The following is a 21,284-nucleotide window of genomic DNA, read 5'->3' as shown; positions in this document are numbered from 1 at the left end:
ACATGTTTTTAGCAAGATTCTTAAACTTCCTCCTGAAAATTCAGCTGAAGAAAAGATTGCAATGGTGCGGATCTAATCTACTTTAACTAAAAAAATGCATTCAATTTTTAATGCTTAGACAAATTTTTATAACTCTTCTTTTATTAAAGGACTTCTGCAAAAACAGTGCTTTATGCCTGCATTTTGGTAATAATTTTGTGATCATGAGTAAAATTGTCTTAAAAAAATCTTGATGCCTGTGAAAACATAAAGACTATGCTTCCTGTGTCATACAAATATTTCCCCCTTTGTTTGCAAAACACCATAAATACAAGGAATGTCTGTGCTAGCAGTCAGGGAAGGAATCTTTTCCATTTAACCAAAAATTTTTTTCATAACCAAGACTTCTTAGCAAACGACCATATGCTAAGTAAATGTGTTCAAAGTGCTACATTTTACTCATTGAAAACATGCATGCCATGATTTTTTTTTTACACTAAGGTTCCTTTACACTATGCCAAAAAGATTAACAGGTCGGCAAGTATGAATATGTGCCTGTTTTATTCACACAGGAAGGCCTTGGGACTATACTCTGAGAGTTGTTTCCTCTGAACAGTTTGGAGCCTAATTCCATAAACATAAATAAAAATACGTATGGTAACACAACAACACAGAGTGTGTGGCTGAGAAACATTTAAGGGGAAAAATATTTAATTTTTAAAAAATTATATCAGACACAAAAGTTCCTCTCTTTTCCACTGCTTTAGGGAAATAACCTTGCAGTCATCAGAGATGCTGATTCCTGACAGAGGTCATCTGAGTATCTGAAGTGCACTGTGATTCCATTACTGGCAGAAAAATCAGTTCAGCTGCTTCTGAATTCAGTGATACTGTTTTAATAGGATTTTTAGGAAGATCACTCCTTACTATAGCAGTTTATCGAGAGGGCTTTACACACTTACTGTTACAGATGTGCACATGGAATTACCGGGGCATACCTTCTTCTATGTAACAAAGTCTGTTCCAAACTGCCAGTTGCAGTCAGTTATTTTCAGCAAGGAAAACATTAAACTTAAGGTCTTAAGAGATTTATGTCTAAGTAATTTCAACGTCTTTACATTTCAAATCACCAGTCTCCTGCAATGATTTCATTTAAGAAGCCATTGAATGCTCCATCTTGCTTTCCAAGTCAGTATTTACGATCAGTTTCCATACCGTAATATTCCCAGCTGGAAACAGGAGCCACAGCCATTCCACATTTAAATACTCCACTGCCAGATCCAAGCGCCAAAGAAGTTACATACCCACCATAGGACTAAGGAGAAATCACAGACAGTTTAAAATTACTGGTGAAGAATCAAACTCATATAAATCAATTCCAAAGTAAATATTTTGCTTTGAATGCATAGCAGACAAAGCAATAAAAGCTTTTTTTAAAAACAAATCAGTGATTTCAAATGGATCTGATGTGATTCCTTGTGAGAGAGATTAGACAATTGTATTGAACCACTTCTTTTTTGCTACTTCTTCAATGCATATCACAGGATACTGCTCTTATTATCACTTATTCAAAGAAAAATTTAAGTTGGTAGGGTCTTTCATGGTAATCTAATGCAACATATAGCTCAAAATGGGGCTAACTTCAGATTTAAATGTCGATCAGTCACATGCATTTTACACAGCCTCCCTATTCAATCCACTTCAACAGTGATCCCTGTTTTCATAAATTTATTTTCCTAAAGCCTACAGAAAACGTCCCTTATGACAACTTGTGTTCACTGCCTCTCATCCTTTCAAGAAGAGTTATAGGTTTTTCCCTCCCTTAACAAACTACCTAGTTATTGATAGTGATTGGCATATTGAACCAACACAATCATCAGTACTAACAGACTCAGCTACTTGAGAACTCAAGGTTGGAGCAATTCCTCTCTACTGCCTGCCACTGTTCCTGTTATTGTCTGGCCTGATTCCTCAAACTGAGACCCAAAAAGGAAGAATAAGTTCACAGCAAGAAGTTAGGTAGGTAAATAAATAAGTAGTAGCCCTGGCTATCAGAATAGATCTGTGAAACTGTGTAGGGCTAGTTGCTGAGACAGGAAAATACTGTAAATAAAAAGCCTTTGGTTTGGCTCTCCATAGCATATGGAGCTGGGGTTGGAAAAGCTCATGTAAGGTCTTTGGGAAATAATGGGGTTTTGTTTACTTTGGAATGGAGGGAATGATAAAAATATGGGGTGGTCATGAACAATTCTGAAGATTATCTCAGTACCATATGATAGATTAAGGGAAGTAAGCAGAACTATTACGTATTTTTTTTGTAAAAAAGTTAAGTTAGTCCTTCTCTCCTCTTGACACTCCAGTTTGAAATGATAGTAAGGGATATGGTAATAGAAACAACAATTCATAGAATTTTTCCTGCTCATTTGATCTCCTCATTTGATCTTTTTAAAAATCAGTCCACAAGGCTATAAAGCAAAGGATTAGGATTGGGTTGATAAATCTATTCACTGTAACAGGCAGAGAGATAGAATTCACAACCTGAATTGCTTTAGTGGTTATTTAAGAGCTTTTGCCATCATGAAGAGTTTGGTTAGACTGAAAGTACGAATTCATGCATATCTGTCAAGCTGCAGGCTATAAATAAGGAAACACCTTTCAACTCCTTTCAAAGCTTATGGACCAGGAAATGGTATAATAAATAGAAAGAAAAATGGAAAAAACACTGATAGGTTTGTTAGTAGTGCCATCATTTTAATATCATATCTGCAACTGGGATACAATGTTTTAGACACGTGCAAGCTCTTAGTTGGTTCTGGAAACACTGTGGTGAAATAAAATATGATGTGACTTAAAATATTTTCATGTGGCCTTAAATTATCTAATGTTACTCTAGAATTAAACACTTTTAAGTGTCTGTGTCACTTAATTTCATCATATGGTACCCATTTTATCCTGGTGTATCCTGTCTGATCAAAGTAATTTAAATATTAGTTGGTAGAAGCTTCATAGAAAGATTTTAGCAACCCTGCTCATGTGTTATCTAAGATCAGGCAATTTCTTTATTTAGAGTTTAACTGAAACTTAAAAGATCCATCCTCTAGAATGTTTCTGATCAAACCTCTTACAATGAAACTGGGCCAACAAAAACAAACAAACAAACCCCAGCAAAAATAAACAAAACAAACAGGGACAGATCAGAATAATTCTCCTGGCAAAGACAGGCAGTTAAAGAGAATGAAATAAAAAGTCTTTCTGGATGATAATTAGAGAAAAACAGACATGTATGTGGAGAAAAATATTGGACAATGTTAATTAGTGTCTAACATACCAGTTTACTGTGTAAGTTTTTTTAGTTGGTGCAGCCTGTTACTGCTGGATAGCTGCTACTAATTTACTCAGAGAAGGACTAAGTGTGGCCAACATAGGTCTGGCCTCCAACTCCCTTTAGCATTCCTGACAGTACCATCCCTAATCCATGAGACCCTCAGGTGTTGCTTATCACCTTGTTCTCCTATACAGTATAATTCAGTTATGCTGAAGCTGGGTAGGAGGCAGGGTAGCAGTTCTGCCTATGCATTCTTGATTCAGCCCTTCATGATGAACATGAACAACTGAGTCAAATGGCCTAAAGATCTTAAAAATCTCTCTAGAGGGCTGTGGGGCATTTGTGCTGTCACTGAAGATGGTTTTAGTTCTCCCATTAAAACCACTAATAGCTCTGCATCTCATTTTTATGAATGGTCCTACTTTGAAGTTGACAGCATAGAAAAACAACTCCAACTATTCCAATAATTTATTTTTGTCCTATTAGAATGCGGTGCTATCCTAAAATTTGTACTTGAGGTATGCTACTCTATTTCTCAGTGCCTCAGGGTAGTGGAATATGTCCATTTATTAATAAAGACTTGCAGTACATCTGTCTATTAAAGGTTCTGGGAGTGTTACAAAGCTAATAATTTGAAATAACTCCCATACTGTTCAATTTTTCCACTTCTTGGTGAAGCTATCAAAGTTGAAAATGTCTCAGACCCACATTCATCCCTACTGACCATTACAGAAAAGTACACAGTGACTCAGAATGATGCAAGGGTCACGTTTTCTCATGAGAGATAGTCATAGGACTTTTCTCATTATTTTAATCTCGGATCAGAACGGACAATACTTGAATTTTGAAACCACGCCAGTAAGTCCCTAAGTTAAAAGTGAAGCCAATTATAACATCTCAATTTGGCTTCACTTAAAGTCCAAACAATGTATTAGGCATAAGCTTTTCAAAATTCCCTCTTGAGCTGCCAAAGATTCCTTTTTGAGGGCTTGCACTGTTACAATTGTATATACATAAGCACCAACAGAAACTACCCTGTTTGGTAATACCATTATGCATGGGTAGAAGAAACTTCATACAGAATAAGGAAGAGTTAAAAAAAATTATACTGCAGGATTATTTAAAGCTAGATACAAAAAACCCAATCACTTACTTACCCAGCCCCATATTGCTATTCGTTTCTCATCAATAAAGCCCATTTCTATAAATTTTCTGTGGAAAAGAAAATCATAGAAATAAATGAATTATTACAAAAGATTTCTAAGACTACAAAAAATTAGCAAAAATAGTTTTTCTTCCATTTTTTTTCCACATATTCCACCAATTTGAGCAAACTGATAATCAGCATAGCATGTCTGATTTCTACAAAGCATCAATTATTCAATTAATAGGTATTTCAGAGGAAAGGGAAGAATTTTTCCTGAAAGAAGAAAAAATACTGAAATCAATACTTTCATCATAATAATTTTTGTTCCAGTGGGTGAGGACTCTTCTCATCTGGCTTCTTGGCAAAAGAGTTCTTATACTTAGAATCCACGTGGTTATTTAGCCTCTGATTTCTCGAGAGGCACAGTATCAGCCCCTGAGATTAGGGATTCCCTGGAGAAATAAGCTTTCTTTTTTATGTGCCTGAAAAGTAAAAAGGTCATAGTGCTATTGTAATAAAAAACAATAGGGAAGAAAACATCTTCTAACACTCCAAATAGGTAATGAGCTTGAAATACAGTCAAACAGGTTAAAGAGAATAATAAATATTAGGTGTCCTAAAATATCCTGCATCAGAGTCTGAAGACTGTATTTCTAGAGAGGTATTATCAACAGCAAAGAAAAGAGATGAGGCAAAAGAACATAAAGGTTTGACAGTGACAGATAAACAAAATAGGTTCAGATATATCCCAGGACACATATTAGCCTTATTTATTAGGACAAGCATGAGTGACTGACAACACCGAAAAATTCAGGACACTATCTAGGTGGGACAAAGCTAGAAAAGCAAAAAAATGAATCAGTTTTGTTACATTACTATCTTAATCCCCAGGGCTCCTCCAACAGTAAAATCCATTCCAAGAACTTCCCTCTAGAGTATAGAGTCCTCTCTAAAAATCATGCATCTTAAACCATGTGTTAGATCAGGAAGATGGAATGCACTACATTTAACTGAATAAAAATTTAGTTTAGGTGCTGACAGAAAACTGGAAAGTGTGAAAACTGAGGTCATTTCTTCATGGCCTGTCTCAGCAGATTTTGCAATTGCAGAATCAGTGTAGGTTCCCTCTGTCACTGACATTTCATGTCTGAGTGATGATTCAGAGTAATGAAAAACCATTCTTGTGATATTTTAAAGTATGCCACTCCTCCTAAACTTTCAATAAAGAAAATAAAATAATAGATTAATAGAAAAAACCTGACATGATATACAGCTATTCTGTTTCATTTGTCACTGAAAGGAAAAATGGTGTGTTTATATCATTGAGTAGGAAACGAATTATCACAAGGCAGAAAGACGAAGGAGCGGATATCCTCCTCACACACACTTTTAAGTACAGGCAGTGTTCTCAAACAGAAAGCTGTGAAAGCCTAGATTGCTACATCCAATTTCTAGCTAAGGTACTCAGTTGGGTCTGAAGGAAAGAGGGTACTTACTGTTGCACTGGAAATCTATCCATACTCTGCTGGGCCAAATTCCTTAGGCTAGACTAAATTCCATATTCCTGCCTTGTACTCATCTCTGTGGGGTTCAAATTAATACTTAACAAATTAACTGTTCACTTTAGCAGTGCTACTGCATCTGTAAGATTACCAGTCAGTCTTTCTTTAAAATCCTCAGCTTTCATTCCCTCCCAAAAACTCTGCATAGGGAATTATTTTCCCTGAGAACACTTTAAAGTGTTTTCATTCAAAGGAGCAGCTGTCAGGGAACACCTACTGGGGACCTCAGGCACTTTCTGTTGTTCTTAACTATCCTATAATGCAACTTAATGCATAGCACAGAATGCAAGTTTATGACTAACTGACTTTTAGAAGGTTTGTGGCAGGTTCAGTTTTGCTACAAACTTCACATTTGACCTTTAGATAATGGATCTCTGTGGTCACTGAGGTAGCTTTGCCCTACAGGGAAAACTTCAGGATAATAGATAATACATTGGCTTAACTCTCACCACTTTCACTTGTATTTCCTTAGGCCTAGGATTGAAGCTTTTGATGATGCTCTAACACAATGGAAGTGGTGAGGTCCAGATGTGGACTTAGTGGTATATGGACTTCATACCACCCAAAATCTCACTGACATGAAGCAAACAGTAATATTTTATTTTTACAAGTGTTCTTATTTCCCGAAGACCTCAGCTGTTCAGAAGAAAGGCTGAGAATTTCATATTTTTTTCACATTACTACTTCTAGGCATGTAAGTACAACAGTTTTACAGGGAGATAGTCTACTTACTTCACTGCTGAGATTTGGTCTTCCACTTCATAGACTCCAAGTCTTCGATATACTGCATGCAAAATTTTGTCACCTTGATAAGCTGTCCCTCTGCCATCCACTAGAGCAACAATAATTCCCTCTTTGCTTGCAAGATAGGTTATCCAGCTAATGCTAAATGTTTCCTTTACATTCTGACTGCAAGGTCCTCCATACCTGAGGATGAAAATTCACACATTTTCAACTCATACTTACACATTTATAAATGGTTACTGGACACTGGACTATAGCTACACATGCTAAGTATGCTAACATTTTCTCCACATATATTTTTGCTATGTGTCTGTTGTTCAGAGAGCCCAGTAGACAAACAATTCAGCTAACATTTTCATATATTTATGAGATTTTGCTATCTAAAATCTATCTTAATCATTTAGGTCTTATGCCTAAGGCAAATAATTAGTTTTAGCTCAGGCGAAGGGGTGCAGTATCAGGTGATTGTCCTAAGGGGAATCCTTGGAAGAGTTATGCCTCAAAGACTCAGTTCTTTTCTCTCTCCAAATTCCTTAGGGGTAATAGCCCTTTTTGGTGCTTTTCTGCTTTTCTGCATTTGATCTCCACATGCAGTCAGCAATACCAAAGAAAACAGCAGAAAGAAGTAGAGCTCCTTACACTTTCTGGCCATCACCAGACCTTATTTGTTTCAGTGGGAAATATCATGTGCTGTTGGAGCTGTGGGCAGAACACACCCTACAGAGCTGAGCAATACAGGGAGACACTCCTCATGAGAACGGCCTAAAGCATATACACATTTGACCTCAAGGACAGGACTCTTCTACTCTAAACTTCATTCAAACATACTTAGCATTCTTGGACCTTTGGATCATCGCTAGTTAATAAAACGATGCAAAGTTTATTACATCCACTCATTTCTCCTTTCTGCATATTTTTTTTTATTAATTTTTTTTCTGCTGCAATTTTTATTGCCTTTTTTGCCTGCAATAAATTATTTCAAGTGCTCTTAGAGAAGTCAGTCCACATAGTTTAGGCATTTGTTTTTTTTTTAATTAAAAAATTTAAAAAATTAATATGAAAAATTTAATATTTTTCATATTAAAAAAGCTGAAATCAATACTTTCAGACTGCCTCATAATAAACAGAAGCAGCTACAGGGCTAAGAACTACAAGGAATAGCCCACATGTTTTTAGCCTTTTTCTTTCTCTGAGAAACTAACCTTTACCATGCTAAGATTAACATTAAAAACCTTATCCATCTCCATTGGCTTAAATTTCTTTTCCAGAAATATATTAAAAAAACCCACCACAACAAACAGTACAGAACTAAGTAGTTTTGCATTTACTTCCTAAAATGTTGCAAATGTACAAGGTTTTGTTAAATTATAAAAAGTATGGTTTTTTTGACAAAACAAAATTCAAAGAAAGGAAGTGTTACATACACCTGAATAAGCAGAGGGTACTTCTTGGATCTATCAAACTGTGGAGGTAGAAGCATTTTGTACCACAAAGCTAGAAAAGACATGATAAAATTATATTCTTAGTGGTTAAAATTATGCCTTTACGCATAATCCAGAGTTTGGTGTAAGAGTATATGAACATGAATCAGCACACAGTACACAACACATCAACTGTGAAATACAGAACTGATTGCAATTAACTGTTTATATGGAGCTGTTGAAGAACAACTTTGAAGAAATAAAGTGTCCACATTTAGTTTAATTTAGCTGTGCATAAAACTATTATTTCACAAAAGCCTAGTTCTCAGTTTTTCCAGGTGCCTAGAAAAGCACAACTAGGAATGTAACAGCAGTTAAGATTACCAGAAATTAGTTTTTGAAACTTTTTTGATTTATTACCATGGAATACTGTTTGTAAAGTCACTAGTGAAAAGAACAGTGCATGCAAATGAATATAATGTATAAAACATGAACAGCAGTTTATATTTCACATTTTATTACCACCACATTATATAGTTTTTACGCAGTATTTAAATATTTTATCAATAGTATTAAAGAATTTTAAAAAAATTGTATTGTGAAGCAGAGATGTATTTTAGCTACTATTTTACTGACAGATACCCTGAGGCAAAGACAAATTAGTTGTTGAGCAGGGCAGAACCAGGCCTCTTCTTCCCAATCTGACAGGCTAACAAGTTTGTTCTACAGAAAGACAATACTTACTATCACAAAATTAAGGAAAAATATTAAATGGTAGCAGAAAAAGGAAAATAAGGATGTGTAATTCTTACTTATACCATCCACTTCAAGTTTATTAACTTCTTCTTTTGGCAGCTTGATCTCTTGCAAAGCAGACTGTAATTCCCTATTGTCTTCCAATACTCTGAGCTCTAAGTAAAAGAAATGCCTGAATTATTAACTGATTTATTGTTAATTTCTCTTCATTAATTAACATTCATTTATTTTGTGTTACTAGAACAGAAAGGAAATCTGAATTTTACAAGCAGAGTAATACAATCCACTCAGACACTTCTAACTGGGCTTGATCACATAGCTAAATGAAAGCAAAGCACTGGTATTGCAGTGCACAAATACTCATTAGATTTTTATAGGATGTACGCTTTGCAATGCAAATCATTTCACATGTTGCCTCTAAATGTTAGAGTCCCACTCTTCCTCTTGCAGAGTCCTCACCCCATTTTTTTAAAAAAGTGGGAGCTGGAAATGCAAAATTCATCCCATCATGTGTCTTACTTGTTTATTTATGTGCTTTCCAATGAGTAGTGATGGATGAAGAATGTTGTACATAATGGAAATCTGTGACTTTTAGCTTCACTTTCAAAATAAAAGAACCTTTTAAAACTGCAGGAGATTTTTCTTTTTTAGTTTACCTTTCCCCCCCTCCCTGTTTCTGGAAATGCTCAAAAAATACAGGAAGTATTCTTCTCTCAGTATGTATTGAGCTAGATAGTAGTGCTCAGGAAATGCTGGAAATATAACAGTGGAATTTGTTCTTTCAAAGTACTCTTGACAAGTTTTGTAGCTTCAACTGGTTTTTTTTATGGCTGAAAGATCATCCTAGCTTTGGATACTCACCCAAACTCAGCTGAACCCTTTCCCTACTTCCCCTCAAAACTCCTGGAACTTGTCCAATACCACAACTGAATTGTAGGTATTCTGGAAGGAGCTTCCAAATTGCTGTATATTAGTTTACCTGCATATATCCTACTAAAATTCATGGGTGATATCAAAATTCTGCCAAATGCAATAAAAATGGATTTACTAAAAATAGTTTTGTACCACAGAAGAGATTATGAAAGCAAGGGACATAGGGAAAATTAATCCAAAAAAGGTAATGAAAAAGTCTAAGATAAGACTGAATTTATTTTTATTCCTGAAGAATAATAGCACAGTTGAGTGAGTCACCATGAAACCAGTAGTGAAAATGCATTATATGAAACTTTTCTCTCCTGCAGAGAGGTTAAGAAACACATAATTGCAGTTGGGCACTTAGCTGCATTTCATGCAATTCACAGTTTGATAAGGTAGTAGGGGCCCTTGATAAACAAGGTAATAATGAATCAGGGAAAACAGAGAGCTATGAGAATAGATTATATATGAAAGAAATCCATGCATGAAATGTATTTAAACCTTTTGCAAAAGAAATATCAGAACACAGTGTTTTTATAGCATAATTGCAATAGACATGTTAACCAATCTTTGCCATCTGCAAACATTTTTGAGTGGTTAAAAACTAAGATGTACCAACTGCTTTTGGAGTCTAAATAATATTATATTGCAATTAATTAATTTCTACCTGAATCACCACAGATTAATTTAGCTTAACAATATTGTGGCATTTGTCTTCCTTATGTTTTCATGTGTTTTCTGGTCAGACATTACTCAGTTAATAGTGATCTGGGTTATCAATACGGGATGAACTGCAAGGAAGGACCATTACAATTACCAGTTCATTTCCAGTGATTATTGGGGAAGGAAGGAGAATGCTAAGTCACTGATATTTTATACAGGATCATGTTAGTTTTTGTAACATTTCAGGGACTGAGGGCTTTAAGATGAAGATGAACTTTTAGAGAAAAACAAGGGACAGAGATAGAAAATTCACTTCAGAGCAAATAATATTTTCATTGTTAGAAAGTTCCTCCTTGGCTTGGTTGCAAACAGTCCTCACTGACAGGCTACTTAAAGAATGAGGGCTCTGAATGTTTCTTGCTGAAGATCCCACTTTGCATGAATAATTACACCTTGTCTGAAGCAGTTATTTGAACTGATCATCTGAAAGAGCTTCTGCTTTTCCCTGACATCTCTACTGATGGCTGAAGAGCAAGTCACTGATCCAAATTATAATTAGTACAGCACAATGGGTCAAACTCTAAATAGCACACCATTGCCTTTTGTATAAGGTAGTGTTGCCTCATGAAAGAAAGCAGGAAGTCTTGTGTTCATCCAAATGTGAAAAGGAATAGTCTGTAAAGCACAGTATTTTCTACAAAGTTTGACTCAAAATTTGGTAGACAAAGAGTTGCTGATGTTCATTTTATCTATAATGGATAAACAGGGAAAACGTCAGGATCCTATAAAAGTGATGGACTTCAATGTTTTCATTCAAATTTGGATTTCACTAATTAACAAATTTAGAAGGATAATAGATATTTTAATATCAAATAACATGAAAGACTTCTTGATTACAAGCCTAAATATTGTATTATAGGATCTGCATAGTGAAGATCAAGGAGTATAATAATTGGTCAGAAATAGGCAGGATACTTGAAGTACCTCTATCACCGTGGTTCTCAAAAAGAGTAGAAATGGGAATCCCAGGACCTGTCATAAGAATGATAAAAAGGCACTTTACAGTTTGAAGCTGGAATTTGGTGATGTAGTGGATATTACATTAACATTGGTAACTGATAGGAGTTAAAGAGCTTAAATTGACACACAGATCTGAATCTTCTCCGCTGGGTAACCCACAAGTCCCTGCTGCACGATATACATAAGGTACTGTGCGTACAAAGGCTTGCATACATACAGGCATTGCTTAGCAAACATAACAGAAGGAACTTTAAATCCACTAACAAACTCTTCCACCCTAGAGATGAAGTGACATCTAGTTAATACCTGAGATGTGATTACATAAGGCAAATGCAGAATTAACAATGTGAAACATTCTTCTGAGAATATGTCACATCGTATTTGTGAAGGTGTGCGCCTTTCACATGGTGACGACCTTACTGACTGTTTTGTGCAGGAATGATTGAAAGGTGTTGTTATTTGCTACATTTGGTTCTCTGCTCAACAGAAATTCTAAGGAACTTTTCAGCTGATCAGTCAGTGCAGAATCAGAAGAACAGTAAACTTTATATGAAATACACAAAAGGAAAACCTTGGACACTTTTTTCTTTCTTTTTTTAGATTGTGACCTCACTGTTTGTACGTATTAACCACATAACTATAGTATTAACTACAGCACTGATAAATTTGAAAGAACAACTGATTATATATCTGCTCCCATGCTATACATACCATAACAGATCAAGGCATAATACTTAGAACGTTCACTGAATCTTGCTGTATAATACTGACATCTCTCTTTTCTTAAATTGCAAGTAATGCATTGTTTTCTTATAGGTTTACTTCCAATACTAATTCTAGGAGAAAAATAAAATAAATAGTTATTTTGCTACAGTTTATTTCACATGTGTCTGCATCACAATCTGAATACAGGAACTGTACTTTCAGAACTGTTCAATTTAAAAATAAATGCTTGGCCTCTATCGATTTTTTTCCGAAGAGTGTATTTAAATCCTAGATGTTACTTCTCCTCAAATCTGAGATATAATCTGAGGTGAAGATTTACTTACAATATCTTGTGAAATTACATTTTAAACATATTGAAATTAAATTGTTTTATCAACAAATTCAGAGATATCTTCTATCAACCTACTATCATTAAGATAATGTTGATAACACTTACTTGTAAATATTCCTTCTTCCTGGATAGCCTTCAAATTCATTGCTTGAATAGAAACTGTAAATTCATTTATATGTTAATAAATAATCCACAAAGTTATGACCTATGAACCTGCAGCAAGATGAAAAGCCATCTTGGAAGTTAATTTAGACTTTTTGAGATTTCTGCATGCAATGGAAGAGTAGTTAAGCTTATATACCTTTTATTTTAATAAATCCTCACTCAATCTATGACTAGATGACATATAAATAGGAGTTCTTTCTTAATTCTCATGAGCTAATCATTCCAATTATGTAAGCTGTATCTATCTATACAGTAAGCTGAATGAGGCATCATAAAAAGATGAGTAACTGCAAATTGTGTAAGGATTAAACACATGAATAAATGAAGTATTTTTAAATATGTCTCTCTAAGAGAGGTGACTAAATAGAAAATTGAGGACAATTTGCAAAGAATCTCTCAGAAGTAAACCATGTTTGCAAACCCACGTAGTGCCTTTGCATACAAATTTGTAGTGGATGCATTCAGATAAAAACCAAATTATACCTAGTTATAACCTAACGAGTTAACAAATGGTGTTCAAATGATTGTGTTCCTTTTACTGACATCACTTACAGTCTGTTTTCTTCATGACACTTACATTGCATCATCTGTTACTCTGAAAATGTATATTGCCTCCCATTCTCCACTTGTAACTTGGATTGCATTCTCCTGTGTAGAAAGATATTTAAGTTACTGAATATTGTAGCATTATTTCAGGAACTTACAGTAAATCAATGTAGAACACTTTGCTTGACTTACCATAGAGCCATTGATGTAATGAATATGCTTATAACCATTTTTGTCACTAAAAATTTTGTAGTATGAACTGCTGTCCGATGTAAAATAAGGTGCAGACACAAAGAACTGAAACAATGGAAGAAAAACAGTAGATGAGATGCAAGGAAGACTGTCTGAGCTGTTTAACAGATTATAGTGTACATAATAAAATCAGTTCAAAGGGGATCTATGATATTCAATCTCCCATTCATTATAGATTACAATTTCTAACCTGTCATGTCAGATTTCTTAAACTGATAATACAGATGCCTCAAGCACCCCACAAATGTGAGCTCTCTACATGTAAGTGGAATAACTTGTATATTCCAAATGACCTTTTTTTTAGTTAATTAAAAACAGATAGAGATGATTTTTAAAAAATATGTTTCTGAATAAAGCCAATGTTCATGAATGGTGCGAGACTCAATATTCTGTGGACCACAGAGTTTCGCTGTTTCAATGAACACGGCACTAAATAAATGGATATCTGATGTTTCCCATGGTATTCCACTAATTTTAAGGAACAGATTATTACAGATAAGATCATTCAACTTTTGCTTCCTTTCAAACAATCACCTCTTTACTAAAATTGTCAGTCAAGGCTCAGTTACTGAAACTCTAAGTTTTACTTTCAAAACATGAAGACAGAAGAATGATCTGCAAGAATTTCAAACATAGCACCAGACCTTCTGCAGTGAGTATGACTTTTGAAGAATACTAACCCAAGCTAGACTAGAACTTGTGACCACAAGTCAAATTGTCCCGGAGATTGCTTCTGTGATTCCTAATGCTTGAAATCCCATAAAAGCTAAAGAGGGGATTTACGCATATGTGCAATTTCTTTAGCTGTAATAAAAACCTGCCATGAGAATCTCAAGAGAAGTGGAAAAAAATGAAAAGGATGAAGTAAAATAACTAATCCTTGTAGATGTGTGCTCTTCATATTAAAACATGTCTCCTAAAGGAAAGTATACTGAAAATGAAGCTCACAGTTAAGTCCACTGCAAGACATTCAGGCACAGTGTGAAGTTCTACACACTGGGTTCTGCTAACTTGTCCTGCCTGTAAACATAAGCAATAGTACATATTCACAGTTGGACTATATGCTTGTAAGTACTGATCTCATTATCTTAAAATTTCCTTGTAGGTTTGTTTTTACTGCAAGTTTCCAAAGGTATGTGTTTTGTCTCTACCGGGTGGAGAAAAACTTCTTTTGCCTAGAAGTAGCTACAGAGAAGTATCACCTACCATTGCAAGTGGGGTGTCTTACCTTGAAGGTTCCCACCAGCTGAAGATGTGTGGCACTTGGCACTAAAACTCTGTTATGAATGGGCAGGTTTTACTCTTCAAGTACTATGATAGCCAATCTGATCCCTTGCCCTAGTGTCATCAGAGGAGTTTTACATCTATTCTTGGCCACCAGGATGCTTCTAATAATTACATTGCACTATAAATCTACCTCTTTTCATGACTTCCCTTCCTTCAGTGTTGTGTCTAGTCAGTTGGTCTACAATTTTCAAACGGAAAATAGGTTTTTAAATTCAGAAAGCAGGTAGCCAGATACTACCATCTAGCACAGTATTAAAAGTCTCAGTCCTACAGTGCAACAGGTTTAAGCAGTAGTGTTGTTATGACTCAGAAGGGTGCTTCATGTTTCAAAACACTGATGAGAAGATGCAGAAAGCCATAGCTTTTCAGTGAATCAAAACAGAGTACAACAAGAAAACCTACTCCGCCTGCCCATCCTGTTTGACTCTCTTCTATGTGCTGCTGATTCTGAAAAACAAAATCAAATGCACAGTCTTTAAGAAGATTGAGTTTCTGGAGATTCAAAATCTTCAAATAAACAAATCTGTAGAGACCTGTAAAAGAGAATTTTAGAATACTTGCTGTAAAGTTTCAGGGACTTGAAGGGTGTCTGAAGTAAATATTTTTGTATTAATGTCATTATGTTAGTTAAACTATTATTTTTTAACAGCTATCATCAGAGCTAAATAAAATCTAGAGTCATTATTTTAACCTTATCTAACTTTTTGACTGAAACCAAGAATGAACAATACTTAATCTCATGATTTTTTCAGTAAAAAACCCAAATAAAATAATTTCAGGAATAATAATATTAAAAGTCTACTTCAGATTTTCAGTTGGTTCATATTTTCTTTCAATTAAGAGCTGTGATGTTGATTTATAACAGAGGATGATGTGACTGCTGGGTACATCTTTTAAATGTAAACCTTAGAAAACTTTAAAATACAAGCCAAATACTTAAACTAAAAGAACATAAAAATCTAGGGTCCCCAGATCTGCTGCTTAGCTTAGAGATATTAAAGGGCCTGATTTTACAAAATCTTGCAAATAATGTATTTATAAAGAAGAATTAAGGCAAAAAAAATTGCAGGTACTTGTGCCTTAGAAGACTGTTTAGTACTTTGCAAGGGCTCCACTGAGCTATTAAATGAGAAGATGGATTTTATTTCTTTTTAAGATAAGAAAAATGGGGTGTCTTGTTTTATATCTGCATCCTAACTTTATTTTCCTTTCTTTAAAGTAAGACTCAGATCTTGATGACATGGTACATTAGGGATATATTTAACTTCTTTCATATGAGTAGTCCCCTTGATTTCTATGGGATCTTTCTGTATATTAAATTATTTACAGAATTTAATTAGAGAACTGGCATCTTTATAGGAAATCCCAATTTCACAAACACATGCCTAACTTTTACTCACACAAATAGTTCTACTAAAGTAATATTTATTTCTACAGCCTATTCACATGAGCAGGAGTTGAACACGTGAACATTTCTGATGAATCTACACTTTAAGAACATGTTGTAGATTATATTTTGTTATTATTTTCAAGTACATAAATCCTAGCATGATTGTTGTACATTAGAAACTCAATGTAATCTGAATTCAACAAGAGAACTATTTCTGCCAAAGGAAATGTAGAGAGATATACTTTCTAATGGCAAATAGAGCTAATGCAGAACTCCCATCTGTTCACACTCCTTCGATTGGCCATTTGTGCAAACTTTAATGTGATAAAAGCATTGTATCACTGTATAAATATAGAATTATAGAAACGTCAGTAGTGACTCCATAAATAAGGTTTCATGGAGAAATGCAATTAAACAAGGATCATGAACACAGTCCTGCAAGATGTTAATTGGTCTGGTCTGGTTCCAGCAAAGCAATTAAGCACATGCTTAATTTTAAACACATAAACAGACCTACTGAAATAAATAAAACTGATTATGTGTTAAAAGTTAAGCTTGTGTTAAAGTACTTTGGTGGATTATAGTAGAGTCCTAGAACCCTTACACCTTTTTTCTGTATGTTAAAATATGTAGTTATTAAAATATAAGTTACGTGAAGGCAAGATAGAGATTCAATGTTAATGTACTTATAAAGTGGAACAATTACGTAGGAAATACTTCAAATGTTGCATGAAATATGTATTTTTTCCTAATATATTATGATAGTTCTCTGTGGAAAACTACTTCAATAATTACGTTTTTGAAATAACAGGACCTAAACATCCCTTTAAATTTGCAACAGTTATTGTATCACAGAGGAATAAACATTATTTTCAGCTATTTAAGGCTGTGTCAATAAACTCTGAATTTACAATTTATCAGTTATATAGAACACTTTTATAAATATTCTTGCCTTTTATTTTCCATTAGTTCAAGGTTTCATCGTAATGCTAGTTTTTATAGGTGTTCTGTACCATCAACTCTAAGAACAAGACAAGCAAACACCATTAATACTGAAAGACAATAAAAGAGATTTCTATACTAGATTTACTGAAATTTAGGGTTGTCTTTCCTTCAGGATCTATATGAATTTATCAGTGTCTCTTCAGGCTTTACAGAGCTATGCTCTGCTTAGCAGAACATGATTTTCCTTCCAAACTGTCTAAATCATAGAATGATATAGTTAAACAAAAGGTAGAGCTATTGTTGCAATTAGATTGAAGTTTTCTTTTAGATCTGATTGTGTTTCTGAAAACTTGCTTGCTCTCTCCAAATGTAGACTTAATAAGGGAGAAGACTTTCTTCCTCCTGAAAAGCTCCCCTCTTTTAATCAGTATGTTCTTTCAACTAATTTAACATTATATCATAAAGGACATGATTTAGTCAGACTTAGCATCAAATTTCAACATGGTATAGTCAGATTTTCTTTTAAAAAATGATACAGGTCCTGTATGGTTCCATTTTTGGATGTGATGAAGCAAGGAGGAACAAAACAACAGTACTAAAAGCTTCTCAATAACATTCTTCTGGGTTTTGTTGCTTTGGTTGTTATTTAAGCCTTGCATAAAAAATATTTCAATTTCTTGTTGGAGTAAATAATATTTTTTCAGCCCTTCTCCAGCAATTAAAATATTGAAAAAAGGTATCACTACTAGTAAAAATGAATGTGATCAAACACTGTAAAATGCAATTATGGCAGGGATTAGTAAATGCTAATTTCAGCAATTTTAAATTTATATTTCCAACTTTATTACCTCTGGACAGTCCCAAGTATTTGAACGTTCTCTGAAGTCACAAATGGCTAAGACTGAAAAGTTCTGGATTCTCTTTAGCCATTGCACACAGATTCGAGTATCTGTTACCCAAGTAAGCCAAGTAAAGTAGTGATCACTAAAAAATAAAACAAGAAAGAAATGGTGGTTATTAAACAGCAGGAATATAGCAGCATTGCTCCAGATTGAATACCCCATATTGTTCTGTGGAAGAAGCAAAGCTTCCATTGTTTTAGGGTATTTTTTTGTCCTTTATAACAATGTATCATATGGACAGGCTAAATCAAAATACAACATTTCTAGTTAGCTTCTGATCCTTCTAGGAGATTAATATGGCAGTCCCCTGGTAGAACAACTCAGAGGTTCAAGCATTTAAAAGACATAGACAAAAACTTTTTTAAAACAAGAAAAGACATATTTGAGGGCACACTACCTGGATGCTATGATTGCAGGAACTGGCACCTCCTTAGGATGAAACACTTCAGGGTAAGTAGTGTCTACAATAAACACTTTAACAGTAGGATTTTTAGCCCCAGCCTTCAAAGAAAATGTATCAGGTTATTCAAACCAGGCTCCGAACAATTCAGATCAAGGAAAACTACAACACATTTTGCAAGAAAGTAGATATGTTACAAAATACATATTCAGTTGAGTATAACAGGGCAAACGTGGTCCTATAAGATCTCAGAGTGACACTACAGCAGTAGTACATTACTTAATTTTGCATCATTTAATATATAAAGAAGAAAACCTATTAAAACGTCAAATTTAGTGCCTTTCTATATGGAAAACGTGCTTGATGGGAACCAGTGTTCTGTTTGCAGTGTGGATCTTTGCAGCACATACTACACTTACTTTGGCATAAAACTCCAGGAGTACATTCACATAATTGCAAGTGCTGTTTGACATTCCAGCTGCTAAATGGTTGCTTAAACTGATTTCATGGTTGGTTATTCATTGCATACGTTATTAGTGTACTAATTCTCATCCACGTGTGGTCTAAACCATCCAGTTTTACCTCAGAGCTGCAACCACCCAGTTGACAGGTGAGCAACTTAAGATACATTAATACGATCCCTTCCAATCATATGAACATGACAAGAGTCAGCAGAGCTCTCTAACACATGCTGAAGAAATGCCAACCCAAAACTGTCTTGCCTTAGATCTGGCACTAGAAGGCAATTAAAATCCAAAGGCCCTTGAGATCAAAAAGCCCTATGAAGTATGCAAATAAACTGAAGCTGTCATAGCCTTTATTTTTAAAAATAAAAAAATCTCATAATTTATTTACTGTAATGAAAAATAACAACTGCATACTTAGCACATCACAATAAATAAACTGAATTGAAAAAACCAAGGCTTGACCATGCAAACATGCACTTTTGCACAGGCTTTTTACTTGCATAAGTAATTCCATTTATTTCACTAATATTATATTTACAGTTTTGAATGTACGTACAGCTTTTCAGAACTTGGCCCAAGTTTGTTTTCTTTCATTTAGGTCACAATGGATTTAACTACTGTAATACAATAATTTCTTAAGTACAGTTAATTTTATCATTTTCATAACTTATTTCTCAACAGAAAGAAAGTCAAAAGAATGATAAAACATACCTTTGGGTATGGGATAATTATTTTTCTAGGATATTGGTCCTCACCAAAATATGAATATTCAATAACTGGTATGTCAGAATCATTGAATTGTACATATGCTAAATATTTTCCACTTGGAGACCACCACAGTGCATATTTTGTTGCTAGCATTTCCTCTGAGGAAAAACAAATAAAATAATAGTTCATCATTGTAATCTATCTTGTAATCTATTTTAGCATTCTACTCAGCAACCTAGACATGTAAAGACAGTTACAATAAATAAATAACATCAAACATAACGCAATACATCTCAATTCTGAGAGGCCTTAAGAACTCTCAAAACAGGCACACAGATCCTATTTAACCCACTTGGGGTCTTCTTGTGTGCATGTCTTTGTTTTTTTTTTTTTAATTTTTTTGGATTCACTGAAGTGCCAAATTTCCACCAAAATTAAAACTCCCATTAAAGCTTAATTCCCAGCCACTGCCTGTGCATCAGCAGGAAGCCAAATTTGTACAGTTCTGACACAGTTTCAGTAACAAAGATCAGTATTTTGGTTACACATTATGAATACAAAATTCAGCCATTGTACAGCAAATAAAATAAGGAAATTAAGTAATCTAGGGCTCTAAAAAAGTATCATCACAGATATTTTAGAATGGATTGTGAGAACCAGGTAATCTAAACAAAGCATTTATCATGTTAGTTGTTGCCCTTCAAGATCTACTTACCTTCATAGACCCAATCAGGAATCCCATTAAATATTTCATTCTGTTTTCCATCACTAGTTATTTTAATTGGTGCCTCTCTTGGACTTTGTTTCAAATAGATATCATTCTGATATACATATACCTAAAGAAGAAAAAGTATTTCTTATGAGTGTGGTCAATAACAGGGGTTAGATTCCAATCTTCTGCAGTCAATGCTCTTACATTATACAAGGACAACCTAATGAATACAGAAAGGGAAATAAATGCTACACTAACAGCCCTTGCAAATTCCTCAAGGGTAGGTCAGCAAATAAATTATACATTGTGTGCGGAAAATCATGAAAAAAAAGTAGAACCTTTGCAACTCATTCAAATTGCTGTTTTTTAAGAGACCCTCAAACTATTCTGTGACTTTTTCTTCTTGTTCCACCAAAAGTAGAAGATAAAAACAAATACAAAGTGACTGAAAAGAAAATAATTGGCCTTTTCTAAATCTGACAAACGGCCTACGTGAGGTGAGAAGAGACAAAAAAAGGCTTTACTCTGTCTGGGCTCGTTTGTTCCTTTCTAGTAAATCAGTTGCCCAAAGAGAGTTCTTGTAAGGAATGCTTATCTTGGATATCTCTAAATGCAGGTCTTGGATATATCTAAATTTCAATCAAATGAATTGACATGGGGTTAAGAAACCGGCACCAGAAGCATCAGTCTCTTAGAAAATCCTGCCTTTTTAAGCTCTAAGCATTTGTTAGCAGCATCACTGTAACATTTTAACTAATTTGTACTCCCAATGAAAAACAAAGCAACCCCTGAAACTCAGATACAATACAAGGACTACAGAATCATAGAATGGTTTGGGTTAGAAGGAACCTTAAAGATCATCTAGTTCCAACCTCCCTTCCATGGGCAGGGATACCTTCCACTATGCCAGGTTTCTCAAGG

At 34.5% G+C, this 21,284-nt stretch overlaps 1 protein-coding gene across 2 annotated transcripts in view; it reads right to left on the bottom strand.

The window, feature by feature from the left end:
• Positions 1-21,284, bottom strand: part of FAP (fibroblast activation protein alpha) — a 39,503-nt gene that overhangs the window by 5,925 nt on the left and 12,294 nt on the right. Inside the window, exons 8-22 of one of the 2 annotated variants that reach the window (XM_027678738.1) lie at positions 20,367-20,487; positions 19,655-19,809; positions 18,474-18,577; positions 18,023-18,158; positions 15,242-15,286; positions 13,493-13,597; positions 13,332-13,402; positions 12,695-12,748; positions 12,244-12,368; positions 11,497-11,544; positions 8,991-9,089; positions 8,182-8,251; positions 6,746-6,940; positions 4,462-4,516; positions 1,195-1,294 (exon numbers count right to left, since the gene is read on the bottom strand). In XM_027678738.1, coding sequence (XP_027534539.1) covers positions 1,195-1,294; positions 4,462-4,516; positions 6,746-6,940; positions 8,182-8,251; positions 8,991-9,089; positions 11,497-11,544; positions 12,244-12,368; positions 12,695-12,748; positions 13,332-13,402; positions 13,493-13,597; positions 15,242-15,286; positions 18,023-18,158; positions 18,474-18,577; positions 19,655-19,809; positions 20,367-20,487 — 1,483 coding nt within the window. The remainder of the gene's footprint in view (positions 1-1,194; positions 1,295-4,461; positions 4,517-6,745; positions 6,941-8,181; positions 8,252-8,990; positions 9,090-11,496; positions 11,545-12,243; positions 12,369-12,694; positions 12,749-13,331; positions 13,403-13,492; positions 13,598-15,241; positions 15,287-18,022; positions 18,159-18,473; positions 18,578-19,654; positions 19,810-20,366; positions 20,488-21,284) is intronic. The other variant, XM_027678739.1, reaches the window with a different exon arrangement.

Source organism: Neopelma chrysocephalum, unplaced genomic scaffold (genome assembly GCF_003984885.1).
Source record: "Neopelma chrysocephalum unplaced genomic scaffold, ASM398488v2 Primary Assembly neopelma1_44, whole genome shotgun sequence".
Lineage (NCBI taxonomy): Eukaryota > Metazoa > Chordata > Aves > Passeriformes > Pipridae > Neopelma > Neopelma chrysocephalum.
This window is presented reverse-complemented; position numbering and strand designations above follow the sequence as displayed.